General features: G+C 38.0%; 1 protein-coding gene and 1 long non-coding RNA gene across 3 annotated transcripts in view; one reads left to right on the top strand and one right to left on the bottom strand.

The window, feature by feature from the left end:
- Nucleotides 1-604: 604 nt before the first annotated feature.
- Nucleotides 605-19,609, bottom strand: part of LOC149618789 (ATP-binding cassette sub-family C member 1-like) — a 245,074-nt gene continuing 226,069 nt past the window's right edge. Inside the window, exons 4-22 of the mRNA XM_089853941.1 lie at nucleotides 18,856-18,969; nucleotides 18,627-18,764; nucleotides 18,415-18,558; nucleotides 18,280-18,338; nucleotides 17,411-17,713; nucleotides 16,235-16,409; nucleotides 15,922-16,176; nucleotides 13,409-13,612; nucleotides 12,581-12,727; nucleotides 12,190-12,280; nucleotides 11,255-11,622; nucleotides 10,577-10,744; nucleotides 9,194-9,369; nucleotides 8,891-8,996; nucleotides 8,286-8,810; nucleotides 5,777-5,976; nucleotides 5,430-5,556; nucleotides 3,970-4,739; nucleotides 605-3,907 (exon numbers count right to left, since the gene is read on the bottom strand). Of these exons, the coding sequence (XP_089710067.1) occupies nucleotides 3,796-3,907; nucleotides 3,970-4,739; nucleotides 5,430-5,556; nucleotides 5,777-5,976; nucleotides 8,286-8,810; nucleotides 8,891-8,996; nucleotides 9,194-9,369; nucleotides 10,577-10,744; nucleotides 11,255-11,622; nucleotides 12,190-12,280; nucleotides 12,581-12,727; nucleotides 13,409-13,612; nucleotides 15,922-16,176; nucleotides 16,235-16,409; nucleotides 17,411-17,713; nucleotides 18,280-18,338; nucleotides 18,415-18,558; nucleotides 18,627-18,764; nucleotides 18,856-18,969 (4,182 nt within the window). The 3' untranslated portion in view covers nucleotides 605-3,795. The remainder of the gene's footprint in view (nucleotides 3,908-3,969; nucleotides 4,740-5,429; nucleotides 5,557-5,776; nucleotides 5,977-8,285; nucleotides 8,811-8,890; nucleotides 8,997-9,193; nucleotides 9,370-10,576; nucleotides 10,745-11,254; nucleotides 11,623-12,189; nucleotides 12,281-12,580; nucleotides 12,728-13,408; nucleotides 13,613-15,921; nucleotides 16,177-16,234; nucleotides 16,410-17,410; nucleotides 17,714-18,279; nucleotides 18,339-18,414; nucleotides 18,559-18,626; nucleotides 18,765-18,855; nucleotides 18,970-19,609) is intronic.
- LOC149618799 (uncharacterized) lies at nucleotides 17,441-19,243 on the top strand. Of its 2 annotated transcripts, XR_016375139.1 has the most exons (5): nucleotides 17,441-17,533; nucleotides 17,612-18,258; nucleotides 18,346-18,380; nucleotides 18,452-18,504; nucleotides 18,797-19,243. It is a non-coding gene; the product is annotated as an uncharacterized LOC149618799 (long non-coding RNA). The 2 variants fall into 2 exon arrangements; XR_016375138.1 differs by having other exon boundaries at nucleotides 18,452-19,243.

Raw genomic sequence — 19,609 nt, 5'->3', positions numbered from 1 at the left:
TTAATAAGAAGAACTAAAATATTATTAATTTTACACATTTTTCGAAATTTTTTATTTATAAACTAAATTAGTCGTGGGGGCCATTCAAACACCTATGAGATGTTATATGTTTCAAACCGTACACGCAGACCGTGATACAGTCGAGTCTTAACCAATGAACAAGTGTGTTTTACAACAAATTCGTGTGCATAATTAAGACCAAACTTTCATTAGCATTAATTAAATGCAAAATACAGTTTGCTTTCGAATCATTTCAAACCTCTAGTGTTTTGGAATAAACAATGATTGGAGTAGAGGAAGTGCAATCATCTATACCGAGACCTTGGTAAACGCAAGTGTTCTCGATCAAAAACAAAATTCTTCATTTTTGGTAAACAAACTTTATCATTTTCTAAACGATAATATTTACGGTAAAATATAATGTTCCAATGACGTCAAATACATGTAATAAATCTGATAATAACAAGTTGGAAAAGTCATTTTTTAATACTCCGTGTGGTTTCTAATGTGCTAAGCATCCAACAACTATCTAAGTCTATTCGAAGAGTTCCATATAAACTTGAGAAATGCCTGCCCAATTCAATACTCTAGGGATACACTGACCACTACAATAATAGGTCCGATTTCTATAGTTTAGCATACATTTTTGCTAGGTGTGATTATGCGCTTAAGATTTGTGTGTATGTTTGTGGCCGGGGTACGTCTTGAACAAGTGTGGCTAGAAACTTATTAAGACAAGATCTGCTACCACTTTCAAGCTTGTAATGTGAAAGAATTGCGAAAAAAGGTATATTAGCGCTATGGTATGCGTTTACAGCAGTTTTTCTAACTTCGGACGTACGTAAAACAAGTTAGTCGGGACCCTTGTTAGGAAAAGATCGTCTTCCGGCTCTTGGGAGTATTGGGAAAGAATCAACATTGGTATCGTCAAAGAATTCACCCTGTTATAATGTGCCAACCCTTAAATTTAGGGTAAATTTGATGGACAGCTGTGGCGAAGCCCATTTGTTGAAAGCATTTATAATTCAAATATTTTCTCTTTACTCCGGTTTTGGGGTTAGCGCGGGAGGGGGATAAGGAAGGCGGGCAAGGTAGCTAGAATGAGAGATTCAGTTTCATACGGAAAGGGCACTATGTGTGAAGGCTGGGTTGCTGTTATTTATAACAGTATAGTCGTTGAAAACTTCTCCTGACCCTTCAATACAGGGTGATTCTAAAATGGTGGTAGAACCGAACTACTGCGGGTTCTATGAGCGATTTTAAGTCGAAAATGTTCTATGGCATTTTGTCGTCCAGGCCACCGTTTAAAAGTTATGATAAGGATCATTTACTGATGACCCCTTAAAATTAATTAAATTCGAAAACAAAAGCCCAGCGGGTTGAAAACTTCGGAAACAACGTCACCGCGACTAATGGCCTCCCAGTAACGAAAACTGGATCTGAAGTCGTAAACTGGTGGGTAAGGGACAATATATACTCATACGTGACTATCAAGCAATGCGAAATTCTTCATTTCCAGGAGCAGTTTAAAACTGATTCTACAATCTGTTTTAAGATACGTTTCACAACTTCTTTTCGAACCCTAGCATTATACTGAACATGAAAACCGTCTTCGTGCCACGTATCAGAGCTGTCACTTTTACCCGTCCCCCTTTACGATTGCAATATCCATGCAAGCGCGTGCACTACCTCTGAGCATGCATCACAGGTCTACCTAATAATTAAATAACAAACTAAGTATCAGAACAAAACCGGGTAAGAGTAAAAAACCAGGGGAAGAGATTGAAAGAGACAAAATTCTGGGGAAGAAAAATTAACACACCTACTATACTCTCTCCGGTAGGCAAATGCAAATTGCTTTACGTGTACAAAATCTAAACTCTTATTCATAAACCACGCCACATAGCATTGAAAGTTAGCATTTTGAAGTGAAATGTTTCATAATCTATTCAGCTCTGCACCGATGTTATGGTTATTGTCGAAATTCGGGATAATTTTACCCCTCATTCTTTGTTTAAGCGCAAATCTAAGCGCTGCCTTTGGTCAAGTCCTTCAAAAAAACTACTTGAAGGCTGAAAACGTTATGATCATGAGCATGTACAGATGGATAATCGGGGTCCTGTTTTACCAACCCATCCTGGTTGTGAATACCAGAGAAGGAATAAGTCTGAGTAAGTCGCAACTACCCTTCGCCATCATATGGTTACTAGGCTGGATGTTCTACCTTTACTCGGAACAGTTTGCCTTGGTCTTCATCCCACAGTCCGATGTTTCGGCTATTACATCCTTAACCGCGCTAATAGTCAATATAATATCGCCAATTTTATCGGAAGAAAAATTTAAATTGTCTTCGATATTCGGTTCGATTTTGGCCATCATCGGTGTGATTATCGTCTGTCAACCTTCGTTCATCTTTGGTGGTATCGCGTTAGACGTACGTGGTGTTGGTTTTGCCTTGTTGTCAACATTCGCCTATGCGACGACGTGTTTAGTTTCCAAGAAGATTTTAAACTTTAACCTCTACGCCTCGAATTACGTTCTGTATTTGTTACTGACATTGGTTAGCCTTGCTCAAATACTCTTTGGTGATCAAGTGTTTCTACTCGATTGCGACGTTTGTGTCTTAGTTGTTGTTACATCATCAGTGGTGATAGCGGGATCTAATCTGTTATATAGTTTTTCCCATCGTTTGGGCCAATCCGGAGCGCAAGCGTTGATCGGCTTGTCTTTCGTTCCGTTTTCGATTATTTTTGAAATTACTTTGAATGGATATAGACCAACTTTGTATTCCCTCGTTGGAAGCACGGTTATATTGTGTGGGGTCGTATGTCGATTCTTACCAAAGCCGCAATGTCTTCATAAAGCTAATTATGAGCTACAAAATGGTATCTCTAATTTTAGACAGTTATCAATGGCCAATTTTAACGATGGCAATTATGGAAGTATTTCATATTAAAAGAAATACGAAAACAGTATTCTTGCATATACTATTCTCATCTCTAATCTATACGATCCGTACCTTCAAGCTCTACGATCTTTATCTCTAACCTCTACGATCCTTATCTCTAAACTCTACGATCCTTACCTCTAACCTCTACTATCCCTATTTTTATCTTATTCCCATTTGCTAGACTAACAGGCTTAGTCTAAATTACATATTTAATTATTTTAAACAGTTACCACTCTCTCAAGAAAAACATTGTACGTAAAAGTCTAATTTCTTCTTTGTCAAGCCGCATATTTTATTGCTCGGCAATAATTGTAAGATTCTTTTCAAATTGTTGCTACAACCCACAAGTGTCACTTGATAAAGACTAGTGATCACAAAAGATTATTGGGTGTTTCCTAAACAACTTCAGCGAAGAATTATTCATTTAAAGTTTATTTCAGACAGAACTGAAGATGAATTTATTCATAATATGAATTATTTTAAGCTGGAATTTAAACGTCACAAAATAGCGGCAAATATTATCGAGCATGGTTGGAAATACCAAAAATATTTAAAATCTAATTCTTCCATGATTCTAAGTGTTCCACCAATGCAGGAAAATTATATTCAGTAAAATGTCCGAAAATTATCACTAGGGAAATTTTATGTTACATATATAAAGCACAAGCGCACCCTTCATTCATTTTAGACGTTTTAAATTTTATGGTCCTGAGTATCTCGCCGTCCATTGAGCCGTCGCCATTTCGAATAGCATCGATTACGCAAGATTTTGGAGTTCAACAACTACGACGTATAAAGAACATTTTCCCAAACATCGATGTTTTTCTGAACCAAGCCCAGTTGATTTAGAGAAGATTGGCATCTTTGACCAGTTCGTAGAACATAGATTGATTATTCTTCAAAAGGACTTGAGGTGAATCGAATTCCACAATTCGGCCCTGATCTATAAACATGACCCTATTAAAAGTTAAACCACAACAAATTAGCCAATGCTTTGGTTAACGTGGTTTAAATTATACTTGTCGTAGTCCATTATGTTGTTTATTCTGTGTGCGATGGTGATGATGGTGGAGTCTGCGAATTCTTTCCTAATGGTCTCTTGAATGAGCTTGTCGGTGTCCATGTCGACCGAGGCAGTCGCCTCATCCAAGATGAGAATCTTGGTATTCCTCAACAAGGCGCGAGCCAAGCAGACCAACTGACGCTGCCCGACGCTCAGATTTTGTCCACCTTCGGCCACGGGGTGATCCAATCCCTGCTCCAGTGACGCGACGAAAGACTTCATGTGCGAGTGTTCGAGAGCAGCCCACAATCTCTGATCATCCTGCTGTCCGAAAGGATCCAGGTTGAGTCTGAGCGTGCCCGAGAACAGTACGGGCTCTTGAGGGATGATGGTCAACCGTGATCTCAAATCTAACAACCCCAATTCCTGCACATTCACTCCGTCTATCACGATCTGACCTCGCACCGCCTCGATCAGACGGAAAAGTGCCAACGTCAGCGATGACTTTCCCGCACCTGTCCGACCGACCACGCCCACCTTCTCCCCGCCCTCGATCCTGACATCTATGTCCTTCAAGACCAAATCAAGTTTTTCGCGGTATCTGGTGCTGTAGCCACGGAACATTATTTGTCCTCGTTGAGGCCATTCAGCTGGTGGTTGAGATTCTGGTTTCTCCCACTGAGCCTCGGGCATCAAATGGCAGTAATCGTCAATTCTTTCTATCGAGACGATACTGGTTTCCAAACCCGCAGTTCCAGCAAGTAAAAATTTGATCATTTGTAGAAGCTGCCATTTAAAACCGTAAAATTTGTTAAACTACGATACTAGATTTAACAGTTTCCTTTCTCCATAGTTTCTACAAGACTTTCAACTTGAACAATAAGAATTTATACAATTTAAGTATTTCAGACTTAAAATGGATTATTAGCATTTACACAAGGAGGCTGGGCTACTTGGAGGATAAAAGTGAAGAATTATTTGTCCTTCAAGTAACCTGGCCTCCTAGTGTAAACTGTAAATGGTATTAATCCTCTTTGCCTTAAAAATATGTATAGACTAACTGAAGAGTATTTTCAAAAAATTCCGAATGTTGAAGTCCCTAAGAGGAAAAGTGCCTTTAGTCAATTTGGAGACCAAAGGTTAAAGTTTATTAAGTTTCCATTTTTAAAGAAGTTCTAGGATTAACGTCGGCACAGATGAATCACTTCGTTCCGAGGTTAAAAAAAATGTATTTTCCTCCGTAACTTGTTTGGGTTTAAACCTAATTTATTTTGTCTCTACATCTGTAGTTTCACCGTATATATTACAATTATGTTTTACACTACCCTCGGTTTCTAATTTTGTTTCCATTCCCAATATTGTTAGTTACTTCGGTCAAAACATATTTTTTGAAAGTTGCATTTTTATAACGACCAACTTTAACAAGATGAACAAAAAAAAAAGAAAAAATAATATATTCAGAAGGTTTGTACTTACGAAATCAGAAATAGCCAAGATCATTCCCACAATCTCGCTTGACATAGACTCTTTGCTCATAACAACAAAAAACGCGATGCAGAACAGCAAGCAATTGCTTAAAAGATTGTAACGTACTGTCAGCCATCTGGAATGGAATTGTTCATTATTGACTTTGAAAATCATTCTGCTTGGAAAAATTAAGTAGGACAAATTGATCGAAAAACAACAACTGAGTTGTAATCAAGCTAGGAATAAAAACTGAACTTTACTTAAAATGCACTGCATAAAGTGCGGATGCGAAAAAGCTCACGCTTTCGATAAGTCAACAAAACTAAAATTCAGTACAGTAGGTACTGTACACGTACCTTTGTGCCATGTGCATCATATAATTAGTGGCAGTGCATTCGTCGATCAGTTTTACAAACTGCTCTTCGAAACATTCTCCAGCGTGGTATGTTCTGATGACAGTGCTGCCAGTCATTGATCCACCCACGTGCGAAAATAAGAAAGAATTCCTCAAGCTAGATATTCGCTTTAATTGGCGATTGCTCGACATCAAAAAACGCTGCAAAAATATCAGTAACCCTTCGTAATTTATTCAATATTACAAAGTAATTCCTGCCCGGGTCGGAAATTAGAAAAATTTCTTATAGGACACGTGTCCAGTGACCCGTCTATTTGACTGGAAAATTTATTGGACATTGTCCACTGGCGTGTGCGAAAATAGTGTCCCATCTATTCTTCATAGTCAAGCTATCAAAACTTCGGAAAATTTATTGGTCAAAATGTCCAGTGACCCCCTTAGTTTTTAAAAAAATTATGGGAGATTTTAATATTTTATTGGACAATGTCCAGTGTCCTGTGCTTATTTCCGGCCCTGGTTCCCACCAGGAGCACGGAAGGTATATAAATTTTGCCTATTATACATTAAGTGGGCAAAATTACATTGCAATGCTACTTAAAACCAACAATCCTGATTTCTTTTAAGTTCTAAAACTTGTTTCCAAATGTTGCGCAAACGCTGCTAAATCTTTATAATAAAGGCGCGTCCAGGATACTATGCTGTTTCACTTCAATATCTCTAAGAAGTTGGAAAACAAAAATAAACCTCTTCGAGTTGAGACGAGAACCATTATTAAGGAAATTTTTCTTAAATAATTGAATAAATATAATTGATATTAATTATTTTAATCGTCAGTAATTTGCCTTAATTCTAGTTAAGTCGTTTTAAGTAACGTTATTCCTAAAATCATTTTAAACATAGCTATTGTTCATGTTTGAATTCCAGCGTATGCCTTTCTAACAATTTTTGGAAATTAATATAACATAAATCTGCAGATTCCCGATAAGGGGTAAGAAATAGCGCAATTGAGTGAACCTTTGACGAATGTCATTGGGAGCCTAGAAGTTTCCCGTAACCCTAGCTGACCGCCGCGTACATTTTAACCTTAACGACGATAATGGAGTAGAAGCCAATATTGCTTTCTGTGAACTGGGAACACGGTCCGGATATTGCGAACACGTTTGCTCCGATTTGCCAACAGCGAGCGCGGTGACAGACACGCACACCGACGTCCAGTGTAATACTTCTCCGTGACGTCATCGTCACTCGAAAAGGTAAAAATCAAAGCGGCAATCCCTATCTCCATACACACACAGCCAATCCACTTCCAGGTCTGAGTTATTAATAGCAGGGGTAAATAACGAAAGGAGTTAGAGACGCTAGCTTCCGTAGTGTAGAATACAGTGGGACTTTCAAACGTAGACACAGAAAAGAGAAAACGCCTCGGTCGCGCCGCCTATAATTCAAAATAAGTATGATATTTTCCAACCAATAGCGTGGCAGCAAAGATTCGAAAGGCATGCTGGGATATCGATTTTCTCCTGTCTGCTAGTATTCGTCTGCTAGTGTTCGTCTGCTTACGACTGAGTGACAATTAGGCTTAGAGTAAAGTTTATTCATTAAGGTGCACCAAGAAGTTATATCAGTATCTCAGAGAGAAGGCATAAGATGCCTTTGTATTCGCGCGCCATAGTCCCAGTCCCCCTTTCAAAATACAAGGGGGGACGTAAAAGGAGGCGCCGGGCTATTTCGCCTCTCCTCAGTCGGAAAATACGTAATTTTCGTCATTCGCGTCGTCGCGCTGACGTGAATTTTCAAGAACCAATGAGATGCTGCTTGCAATTTAGAAGCGGGGATTAACTCCGGACCTACTTTTGGACTGGAGATAAAGCTGGAAATCTGGCGAATTTATATATTCTCTCTGAGATACTAGATATAACTTCTTGGTGCACTTGAATTAGAAACATGCAACTTTAAAGTTGGTAATTTCCTTATTCGATAATGAAATGGAATTAAATGTCGTTTTTGCATCCTTCAATACAGTTTTAGTTGTTTTAATTTCTTTAGTCACAGATACAGTCGATGATCCTGATCCCACAGTTCCCACTAAGCCTTGGCTCACTGGGCCGACTCTGTAACCGCGCACTTACGGCAAAACAAGTTTGATCACATTTTGAGGATTTCCCCGGCTTCAAATTGCAAATTGTTGACTTATCATTCTTCTTTAAATCGCTATTTACTCGCGATTGAATATAATAATTATATTGGGTTGATTTATGAGACGACTTCACAACATCGACACCCGCCATTTTAATTTACCCAGAATACCTTGCGGCGCGAGATTTTAAGGCAAAACTATTAAGGTTCTGGTCTTATTTACAATACAGTTCCAAAGATGGCACTACGTTAGTTACAAATTCTATGACGTTTCAAGGTCCCACTGTATTCTACACTACGGAAGCTAACGTCTCTAACTCCTTTCGTTATTTACCCCTGTTAATAGCAAGAGAAAGGAAATTTCGAGTTCCTACCTGAAGCATAAAGTATCCAACAAGAATAGCAACGCAGGGAATTATGAATATAGGTAAAAAAATTGCAATTGCCAACGTCAAAATAATTGTATATAAAAATCCCACAACGGAAAATCTTAACATTGTTGGTAGTTGCTGGTCAAGGTTGTCGATGTCTTGCGAGAAACGATTGAGTATCCTGCCAACAGGAGTCGTGTCGAAGAACGACATGGGAGAACGAGATACGCTGTCAAGCATTTTCTCATGTAAGTAGTTAGCAGCTCGTAGGCAGCTAAACATGTTGACGATTACACCCACAAATCCTGCAACGCCTTGGCCTAGACCTAGAACTACTAATACCGCTGTACGGATTGCCGTTAAGTCTGGGCTAGCTTTTTGATCTTCTTTGGTGTCCGTGCACCACAGCGACAGCCAGTACACAGCCGCCATGTTAAAGCCTACAGCACTGATTGTTATTACTGCCAAGATTACACACCGCGTTACACCATAGGCTTTCAAATATAGTTTATATTGCGATGTAGATATCTGCAAATGTGTGTAAAGGGTGTTAGTTCTAACGAGGTCAAGAAAGGTCAATCAATCTCTTCTGGATACACCTTACGTACATTTCCTTCTTTGAGCGTCTCTTTACTCATGAGCTTCCCCTCGTTCTCGTTGGATATGTTTTCATTGAATGCAAGATGGAATCTCTCTACTTCGGAGTTTAACTTACTAGAAAAATTCATTACCAGAATTCAGAAAATAGCGCAAAGCGTCTTTAAATTCATAAGAGAACTTCAATAGAAGAATCACTTCAAACAGCGTTAAGTGAGCTCTATCTCATCGGGCAGTACACAGCACAATGCGGTAGTTGGACGATGTTCACACTCACTTTATACTGCCTGCTGATATGACACCAATTTACTCACGACAGTTCTGCATTATCCTGGTCGCTCACGTGTTGTTCGAAATAATCTCTAGCCATTCCTTGACGGCTCATGATTTCGTCATACGTTCCACTCTCAATTATTTTGCCGTTGTTCATGAAGAAGATCTTGTCCACTTCTCGTATGAAGCTCAAGCTATGCGTTACCAAAACTCTGGTCTGTAAGACAGTAAAAGGTAATTGTTCAGTCAATCAAGCTCAACTTTCAAGGGCAAGGGAACAATTAGCCTTATATGGTTTTATATATGTTAGCTATTGCCTTACTGTGCCAGCAAATTATTTTAATCACGTTTCGAATTTAAACATATTGCAGCTTTAAAAATATGTAATCAAGCAAAACTAATAAGCAGGTAGAACTTAAACTCTAAGATAAGGGCCGCTTTATTCAAAGACTGAAAACGGATTTAAACATGACATCAACCAAAAATAAATAGGGGAAAGTGTCGGATTCTCTCCTTCGTCTGTGACATGTATTTGGAGGGGTGAATGCATACTCACGAAATCTGTTTCATCCCCCTCGCCTATTCACCACTTACCTAAGATAATTTGTGACATTGCGCGTGAAGAAATAGTGCGGTTTTATTTTACATTAGCTGCTTTTGACTGAGGCTAACCGTGGCACTGCAGTTTATCGCCACAATTTCAATTTAATTTGATGATGTACATGATTTTATTAATTTAGTTTGGTAATATTGATGTTATTTACTAACATTAAAACGTTTTAGCTTATAATGACAACCCAGGGCGTAAGTTTAAACGAAATTCTAAAGGATTTTAATGTTGTTTTATTGAATTAAATGATGATTTCAAGAACATCTGCCGCATTTTTAATTTAATTTCGGCATGCTAACGTTTTAAACAAACTTCAACCTCGTTCAAACGCAAAAATAACACTAAAGGAAATAGAACAGAGCGCGGAGGTCCGAGGTTGTGACTCTTCCTTGAGATAAGCCTATGCCAAATTCTCCCGTTTGGTGGCGTACAAGCGTTATTTTAGGGAAGAATGACATCATCAACTACAAATCTGATTGGCTTATACCATTTTTAACACCTCTCGCGCGCTTGAGCGTCTCGAAATGCATGTCAAGCTAAGGCAAAGGCAGGAAAATATGGCACTTTCCCCTATTTATTTTTGCATCAACCTGTAACTGAAATGCACAAATGCAATCTGCTTCAAACCAATGTTCTGATCCGCAATGAAAAACTAAGAACTGAAGTTTATACATGTGCAAACGTAACGACGGACTTACCACCATCACCTAAGAAATCGATTTAGCCTAGTGTTAATACACGCCTATTTGAAGCAATCTGTTCTGTCATATCGTTCTTGGCTATTTATGACAAAAATAAGACTAGCGTAACTTACTTTGTATCGAAGAAGTCCTTTTGGTCCGATGACTTCGTTGAAAAGATGTTTGGCCACGTGTGAGTCAACTGCCCCTAATGGGTCATCCAAAAGATATATATCGTCATTTCGGTAAATTGCTCTGGCCAAGCTGATCCTTTGTTTTTGACCACCACTCAAATTGATACCCTATAATGCATGGTCAGTAATTGAGCTCATACTCGACATTCTGAAAACTAAACATATATGAAACTGTGTAAAGCATTCGCTGTTGTTTTGTGTTCTGTGCTTTTATTATTTAAAAAGATCAGCTGTTCACGGCGAGCAACTACTGTTCTATTGGTATGGAGTCACTTAAGTCTTTCATAATAATTTAAGGAATTAAGACATTTATCAAGAATTTCGATAAAACCTTTCATACTATTCATTTTATCAACAACACTTTCTTTCCTACGAGATTTACCATGCATATTCATTCACCTGAGCTTTCCCTATTTGTCAAAGATGATATATTAAACATTTACGGATTCTCCAGTGATGCTGTTAAAGATATGCCCTTATTGAAAAACAACCAGACATTTTTAAAGTTCTTCAGATTAAATCGGCAAGTGTCTTAAATGCTTCTCAAAGCGGTCTTCCTCCACATTATCTTTTTATTGCTTTTCATTTCAGTACAAATGTAAACCCATTAATACATACTCTTTCTCCTATCTCTGTTTCGTCACCATCGGGTAGCTGATCGAAATCTGGCTGAAGGGCGCATACGCGGATGACGTTGTTGTATCTTTCCGGGTCCATGTTGTTGACGAAGAGTATATTCGTTCTGAGTGAGGTGTTCTGGATCCAGGGTTGTTGAGTGACGTATCCCACACTTCCAGTCACGCTCACCTCACCCTCAACCTTCTCCATTTCGGAAGTCAAAGCGGACAAGAGCGAAGACTTGCCACAGCCCACCGGACCCACTATGGCCACTAATGAACCACGGGACACTTTGAAATTAATGCTGTTCAGAGACGCTTCTGGCTCTTCTCGGTTCCAATAAAATGTTCCCTTGACAACCTCAATTGCTGAAATATTTACGCAAAAATATTTATGCGTATCGAGGCCACGATGCTTTTGCCCGTTGGTAGACATTTGATCAATTTAAAAAACAGTAAAGAAGTAGGGAAAACCAAACATACTACCTACTTATTCACCTAGATATGCAATTATTGCTCTTTATTGATGAGCATTTGCAGAAGTTTAAATAAATGAAGTATTGAAGGCTCTATTCAGAACTAGATGGCGTCTAAACACTATCCTCTCGCAATACCTCATCAATTTTCTTAGATTTCCAGCATGGCTCTTATATTATTATGGAAGGATAGGATTCTACTTGGCCTCGAATAAATTGTGTTTGTGAACGATTTCGCAAAATAAGTAGAGAGTGTTGTACATAAGGCACTAGTCAAGGCTTTCGACTACTAAAATAAATCGGAATCTGGGAGCTCACTAGTCAACGTAACTAGTAAGTATTTTCGCTAATAGTCAATGAGTTCTAAAAATATTTATCTTGACTGCTATTGAAAATATCATTATTTACAGTCCTGCATGGTTTTTCTCTCATTTAGCCGTGTTCCTAAATTGTGACTTACCATTTTGGGGGTCCCTAACTATCTGCTTCACGTAATCCTTGCTTTCCCCACGATTTAACAAGTTTACAATTCTTTTCACCGATACTTGCGTCTGCAAAGAATCACTTGGATTAAAAAATTATAGGCCGGGGGTTTGATTAAAGTGAGGATCAACTGCGTAATCATGATCGATTATTCCCCTAGAAACAATATCAATTTTCCAACCAATCTATCTTTAATATGCATGATTTTCAAAATTATGGCAAAATGGTAGTTATTTTGAATTACTAAAACTCCAGAAAAGCTTTTGAATCAATGTTTCCACAAAAACGGTTTGAATATTTTGTAAAATAATGAAATATTAATACTTTTCTGTTGGCCCTCACTTCAGTGTGATTCCCACTGATCTTACCAAAACTAACGTGGTTATAACTTCCGGAAACGAAAACATTGATAATGCTAGCAATCGTGTCAACTGCCAGGACACGAAAGCTTTTCTCATGGTGAGAACGTTGTCATCGTCAATTAATACGTACATGGCGAAACACGGTGCACTAATCTAAGTAATAATTAAAAATATAAATGTACACACTCAAGCCAATGTGGAGATAGAAGAGAAAGTAAGCCTGGGGTAAATAGAAGGGTCAGATGACCAAGAGATTTCGTTTTGATTGGTCCATCGTAGCAAAAAACACCTTTCATTATCGCGTCTAGTAAAGGCTCTTTCAGACGATCCAACTTTTTGACTCATCTCGATGGGTCAAAAAGTTGTATCAACTTGCCCAACTTTTGAAGGGAAAAGTGAAATAAATCCTTCCTATTCACACGACTAAACTTTTACGCCAAATGAAACTTTTTAAGCGCCATCTACCTTGGCACTTACGAAATAACCCGCGAAAAAGGCTTTTTTTTTGTAATTCATTTTGATTGGCTGAAGAAATGAACTTTAAAAGTTGAGTCAGCAAAAATTGGATCACTGATCCAATTTTTCATAGCCAACTGTTTTGGTGACTCAACTCATCCAGCTTCAATTCACACGATCCAACTACTTGATTCAACTCGAGTTGACCCATCAAGCTGAGTCAAAAAGTTGGATCGTCTGAAAGAGCCTTAAGTTTAATTGTCTATTAGTCTCTCATTCTTACAACTCCAGCATCAATGATGGGACAAGTTTGGGCAAGAATGGACAACGCTGTTGGATTCTATCAGTCAACTTTTGGTTAAACTATTATGTTCTTACCAAAACCGGTACGACAAAAGATGTCAGAAGGTTTAATCCTAGCAAAATGGATTGTTTCTTCAAGACTGCAATTTCGTTTTTCCTCAATTCAAGAATGATCCGTTGGAAAGATCTTTCCCATGCGTACAACTTCAAGACACGAATTCCGTTCAAGATTTCACTCATTTTTTTCATCCTTTGGTCCTTCAGCTTCATCAGCTCAGTCTAATAATAAACGAGATAATTAAAGAAAACACGAAATAGAAAATATACGTTAAGCCAGAAGTAAGATAAGGGACTAGAAGTATCGAGGTCACCAAATTCTTCACTTGGCGAAAGTGAATATTCTTGATAACACACCAACAGTTAGCCCTCTGGTAGCGGTTTCTGAATTTTCCCTCCAAAACATGAGACGCTCGCGGCGGTAGACGCCGAACTAGATTCAAGCACCCGCGTCCGTGTTCCGCGGCTTTAGGTTAAGGGGAAGGGGAAGGGGGTAGGAACTTTTTTTGGAACTCGACCAATTTTTTTCTCTCTAGTGTAGGCGCGATGGAAGCGGCATAAAATCCTCAAATTTGTTCACTAGTGCCAGGATCTATTACCAATGCAAGAGCACTTTACTTCTAGTCCCTTATCTTACTTCTGGTTAAGCCTTGTAGTGTTCGATCTGCTTTCTAGGGTAGGTAGGCCTACTAAAGCATGGGACTCAAGCCAGTACATGAAAATTTTAGGTAGATTGTTGCAAACGTTCCTGATGTTATCCATGTAAAAGTACTTTGACATTGGTCAAACTTTACGGAAGTTATCCTGTCATATATTTCGTTCCTTTCTGATGGTTAATTCAAACCAAATAGAATAATTGCTTGTATATATCGGTAACGTATTTACTAAATGTCAGTCAAACCCATAAACAGACGTTATCCATTCATAGAGTCCGATACGATATAGTGAAAAGGTACTAGTAAAAATACAAAAAGCTCTTTCAGCGACATCCCTTTTAAGAGGGTCAAACCTTTTGAAAAACATTTCCAACTCCCTTGCCTATTCACTCACTACGAATACCATTCTCCTTTTTGCGCTAGCAGGCGCAGGCCTGATTTTTTTTCGAAATGACTAACTTATCAATAAACAATCTGATTGGCTTAAATGATCCCAAAACTTGAAATAATGCGCAGTATGTGAATTAAATAATTTTTATACGAGCAGTATCTTCTCTGAAATGCAGGTGGTTCAACCGACAACATCTTTGTGCAATTTAGATTACAGCCGCCGTCATTGGAATGACATTTACCTGCAGGCCCGTAGCCAGAAACGTTACGCAGAGGGGGCAGTATTTTTCTGTGAGGGGGCATGGCAAATGGAATTTTTTTTGTAGAATAACATAAATATCAAAATGTCAGACAATAAATATTTCCGCAGGTATTTCATTATTGACACTCATTTAACAATTGAAAATCAAACTTTTTTTAAAAAGTTTAAAAAAAATAAATTGTTAATAAACAATTCTAAATCTAAATTTCAAGTCAGATCTTTTTCGTAGGCTAGGGAAGTTAAGTTTCACTTTCTTTCAAGTGACATAGCGCGTCGTTAAAGTGAAAATACGCGAGTAGGGCAAGAAAAGCTTGCCTCGCAACTTCGCAAGTCGCTGTTGAGGCGTCAAATCTAAGTCTGTACCCCGAGGGGTCGGTCATTCATTAATTCCCGTACGCTACCCGTGAAATCCAACTTAAGAAATCCGAAATCAATGCTGATTTTGAAATCAAATAAAAAATCAGCAACGAAATCACAAAATCATTAAAGAAATCATAAAATCAGGAAAAAAACACAAAATCAACTAAGAAATCACGAAATCAACATAAAAATCACGAAATCAGAAGCGAAATCACAAAATCAGTAAAGAAATCGTGAAATCCATTACAAAATTCACGAAATCCAAAATCCAAAGAAATCACAAAATCCGACGAAATCAAGGGGAAATTCTCAAAATCCGAGGATATCACGTAACAAATCTCAAAATCCAACGACATCAATGGAAATATCGCAAAATCCGTCGAAATAACGAGAAAAATAGCAAAATCCGACGGAATCATGGGAAAAATCTCAAAATTCGATGAAATTCATTGCATTTTATCGAATTCTGAAATCAAACGGAATCCGAAGAAATCAAATTGGATTTCGAAATCCCGAACACTTTTTCCAAAACGCCCGACCCCTCGCTGTACCCCGACATAATATTTTGGTCCTGGATGACAAAACCAGCGATATATATCAAGGATAACGACAAAAGCTAAAAAAAATTCAAGTGTATCAGGAATATACACAGATAAAGACAATAAAGTCTAAAATATGTTGATATACATTCTAAATAGTTTTAATATTTGTGTACCAAAATAAAAAGTTAATTTGATAAGGGGGCATTGGAAAATTTTTAGGGGGCATTTAGGGGCAAACCGAAATCTTATTTGAGGGGGCAGGATATATTTTTGAGGGGGCATTGCCCCCTGGTGCCCCCCCGTGGCTACGGGCCTGTTTACCTGTAATTCTTTATATTTTTTGGTGCTGAGGAAGTTCAATGGAAAAACAATGAAGACAGGTACGATCCCAGCAAAGGCTGAATAACCGACTTCTTGATACATGAAGACGAAACACAGAATTACTTGCACCGGGACCGACCACAAGAGACTCAGTTGCGACGACAGAACTTGGAATCTGTTCGTGTCGACATACATAGTGTTGAGTATTTCACCCATTGTCAGGTCGCGTCGATCGCAACTCCTCAAGCGAAATATCTACGTCGACGAATCTCATTAATGAACTATAGTGCACCAATATAACACTATAACTCACTTTTTTGTAAAGAACATGCATCGTAGCCGATTTGAGTCTCAGACCGAGTTTAGTGTTAAAAATGGCGCTACCTTCTTGTAACAGGGATTGTACGGCACCAGTCAAACCGTAAAGGCAAGCATAAAAAATACCCTTCCACAAAGGATCTTCGCTCATAGAGTAATCAATAATGGCACTAGATGCATACATGAGAAAACCTTTTAATCGGACTGCAACTGGTAGTTGTGCCTTAGGAACTAGCAAAACCTTCTTCGCGTTCCCTAAGCTTAAATTCATTGCAGAGTAGCCAACAGCTTGTAAGCGCAGCCACTGTTCAAAATCGGTTCTTTCATTTAATTCCAGTTACTGATAGAAATAGCAAAGTTAACTGCGTTTCAGATTTTGCAAGCAAACAACTTGCAGCAATGAAAAAATCGATTTCCACTTTTAATGAGAAATTTGTACAACCTCTTCTTTTTATTTAAAAGACCTCACACTTTTTCTATGGAAAATGGCTTTCTACCGATTTTTTTTTTGGAAATTATAGTATGTTTCTAAGTTTAGTCAACAGATCAAAAGTGTCAATGTTTTTTCCCTAGATACCATAGCTTGTCGAGGCCAATAATGGACATTTATATGCTATAAGATTATTTTCCTCAACAATTAATTACGTAAAAACAACTTGTATAGCTGAGAACGCTTGTATTTTGCCTTGGTTCAATTTCCGACCAGAAAATAATTGTATAACCTGTAAAAGACATAACTAAGTAAGTCCAACTTTGACCTTGAATTCTGAACAAACTATGGCAGCTAGAAATTATTTTTCCCAGCTGACTAGCCTTACCAACATACTTTGAATAAAAATAATCCGTAGATACATTTAAGTAATTTCCAACTTTGACCTTAAATTCTGGACAAACTATGGCAGCTAGAAACTCTTTTGCTCAGTTGACTAGCCTTAGCAACATACTTTGATTAAAAAAATCCGTAGAAAAGCATTTTGCATAGGGATACTCCTTGAAGTGGGAAAAGGGGTACAAATCTTTTGTAAAAACGTTAGGCTTCTCCTAGCAAATCCGGAACATTCCTCACTAACCCTCAATTATTTTAAGTTCACTGTCATTTTGGTAGAGAGAGTAGCACCCATTCCCTCTGTTCTCACAGTGGCTATACGGCCGAAAATGTGAAAGTGCTTACCCAATCAAGAGGGGCTGAGCAAAGGACACTACGTCGGACAGAACTTGTAGGACGACTCCAACAATCAAGCAAGACAGGATTGTCCTCAACAAGGGCCAAGTGATTGGTTTGCTCTGATTTCTTGTACGGTTTCGTTCTTTCGAAAAGTTTTTCATTTCCATATCATCACCGTCACTTATCTTCTTATTATATGTATTCCAGTGTTTTTCGAAAATGCGTGAAACAGTCATAGCTTGCTCCGAGTAATTCAAGTCGTAGATGTCCGATGGTTCCAGGTTTTTCTTCCAACCTTTCCACAGGACGCTACAATTCAATTAAAAATTTAATTGGAAAAACGTTAAAATTAATGACAAGTTATGAAACCAAAATAAACCTCTCCGAGTCGAGACGCAATTAAGAGGTTTTTCTTAAATAATTACATAAATATAATTGATCTTAATTAGTTTAATCGTCATTAATTTAGCATAATTCTGGTTCAATCGTTTTAAGAAACTTAATTCTAAAATCATATTAAATTAACTATATTGCTAACGTTTGAATTCCAGCGTATGCCTCTTTAACAATTTTTGGAAATTTAGGGTATATAAGGCGATTGATTCACAATAAACGACAAGAAAACCCGCAATTGCGTGAGCCTTTGGTGGAAGCCCAGCCATTGGGAGGTTAGATGTTTCTCGTAACCCTAGCCGATCACCGCGTACTTCTTAATCCTAACGACGATAATGGAGTATAAGCCAAAAATTTCTTTCTGCGAACACGCTTGCTCCGATTTGCCAACTTCGAACGGGGTGACAGACACACACACATACGTCCAGTGTAATACCTTTCCCTACGTCATCGTCACTCGGGTAGGTAATAAACGTATTTACCTCGTAAGCCAAGAATATACAGCACATGAACAAAACGTTGCATCCTCTTCCTTTGATTTCTTACAGTTTCAAAATAATCTTTTCGTTAAAGAATTTTAAAAGTATGAGACTTAGAAACGTAAGCTTAAACCCTACCAATTTTCCTTCCGTTGAATACGTTTGTTTTTCGCAGTGCTGTATACTGTCAGTCAGTGTCTGTAGTACGAGCGAAACAACCACTAGAAGGTAATTTACCAACTCAATTACCATTCCATAGTAATCATTTTTGTGACTGTCGTTCTGGAAAATTTCATATATTTCAAATTGCGATACCATTTTTATAAAACGTAAAAACAAAATTAACTAACTTGTAAATAGTATTTCATGAAAGTGGACCTCAGTTTAATCATTTCCGTAAGTGTTAAGATTGACCAAAATGTTGTTAGGATTGCTGACAACAAGGGTCCGCCCCCTCTGCCGCATATTACAAGGAATGACGCCAGCAACTATATAAAACACGAAAATTTATTTATTTTAGCCACATCGTATGTTGATTGATAAAATGTGGCTCGAAGTGTCGTTCGCAGATTTCCTTACGTAAGTTACAAATTGAAGGGCGACCGCCAAATTGTCAACGACTTGAAAATTCCCTTCGAAAATTTGTTTTCCAAATTTCAAGGCACAAATTGCGGTGAGTAACAAAGACAAGAGCTGAAAAACAAAGCGAAAACTGAGCAAAAGCAAAGTTTGTCCAGACGGAGCCTCCGAGATATCTAGGCCCATGCATGTCGAATTTTACGTGGGGAAATATCCAGTTTCATAGAGGAAATATTTTTACCCTTTGTGTGTACGAGGTGGCGCTTTTCTGACCGTTGCGACCGGGGTCTTCCATAAATTATCGATGACATTTTTGGGGCCAATTATAAAACTTTTATGAAAGAGAAAGGTTTCACCTTTAAATTAACGTAATTTTTTAGGGGCTATTCACTTTTTATTGAATCTATATTCTATTGGTTAGATTGTATGGACAAAAAAAGTAATTATGAGATTTTAACATCGTTGTTTTTTTAGTAAAACAAAACTTCTTGAAGTTGCTAATTCACAGTTTTCATATACCATTAGAGGATTTTTTACCCCTTCAAAACCTTTAATTTTTTTAACCTTAACATTTTTATCCTTTACTTCTTTGGAATGATTGTTTAATAAAGGTCTTCGGAAATTTTCAAAAACATTTTTTAACTATCCGCGACCTCGGCTTCACCGCTCTACGTCTATACCTTGACCTAATATTGTAGCAGTCGACGGGGTCCTGAGGCTGAACTTGTTTAATTTACGGTGCTGAAAGCGCCAC

This window comes from Phalangium opilio, unplaced genomic scaffold (genome assembly GCF_054372755.1).
Source record: "Phalangium opilio isolate 3A_F unplaced genomic scaffold, DU_Popi_V2 ptg000209l_1, whole genome shotgun sequence".
Lineage (NCBI taxonomy): Eukaryota > Metazoa > Arthropoda > Arachnida > Opiliones > Phalangiidae > Phalangium > Phalangium opilio.
Note: the sequence above shows the minus strand (reverse complement) of the source record. Positions and strands in the feature narration are given on the sequence as shown.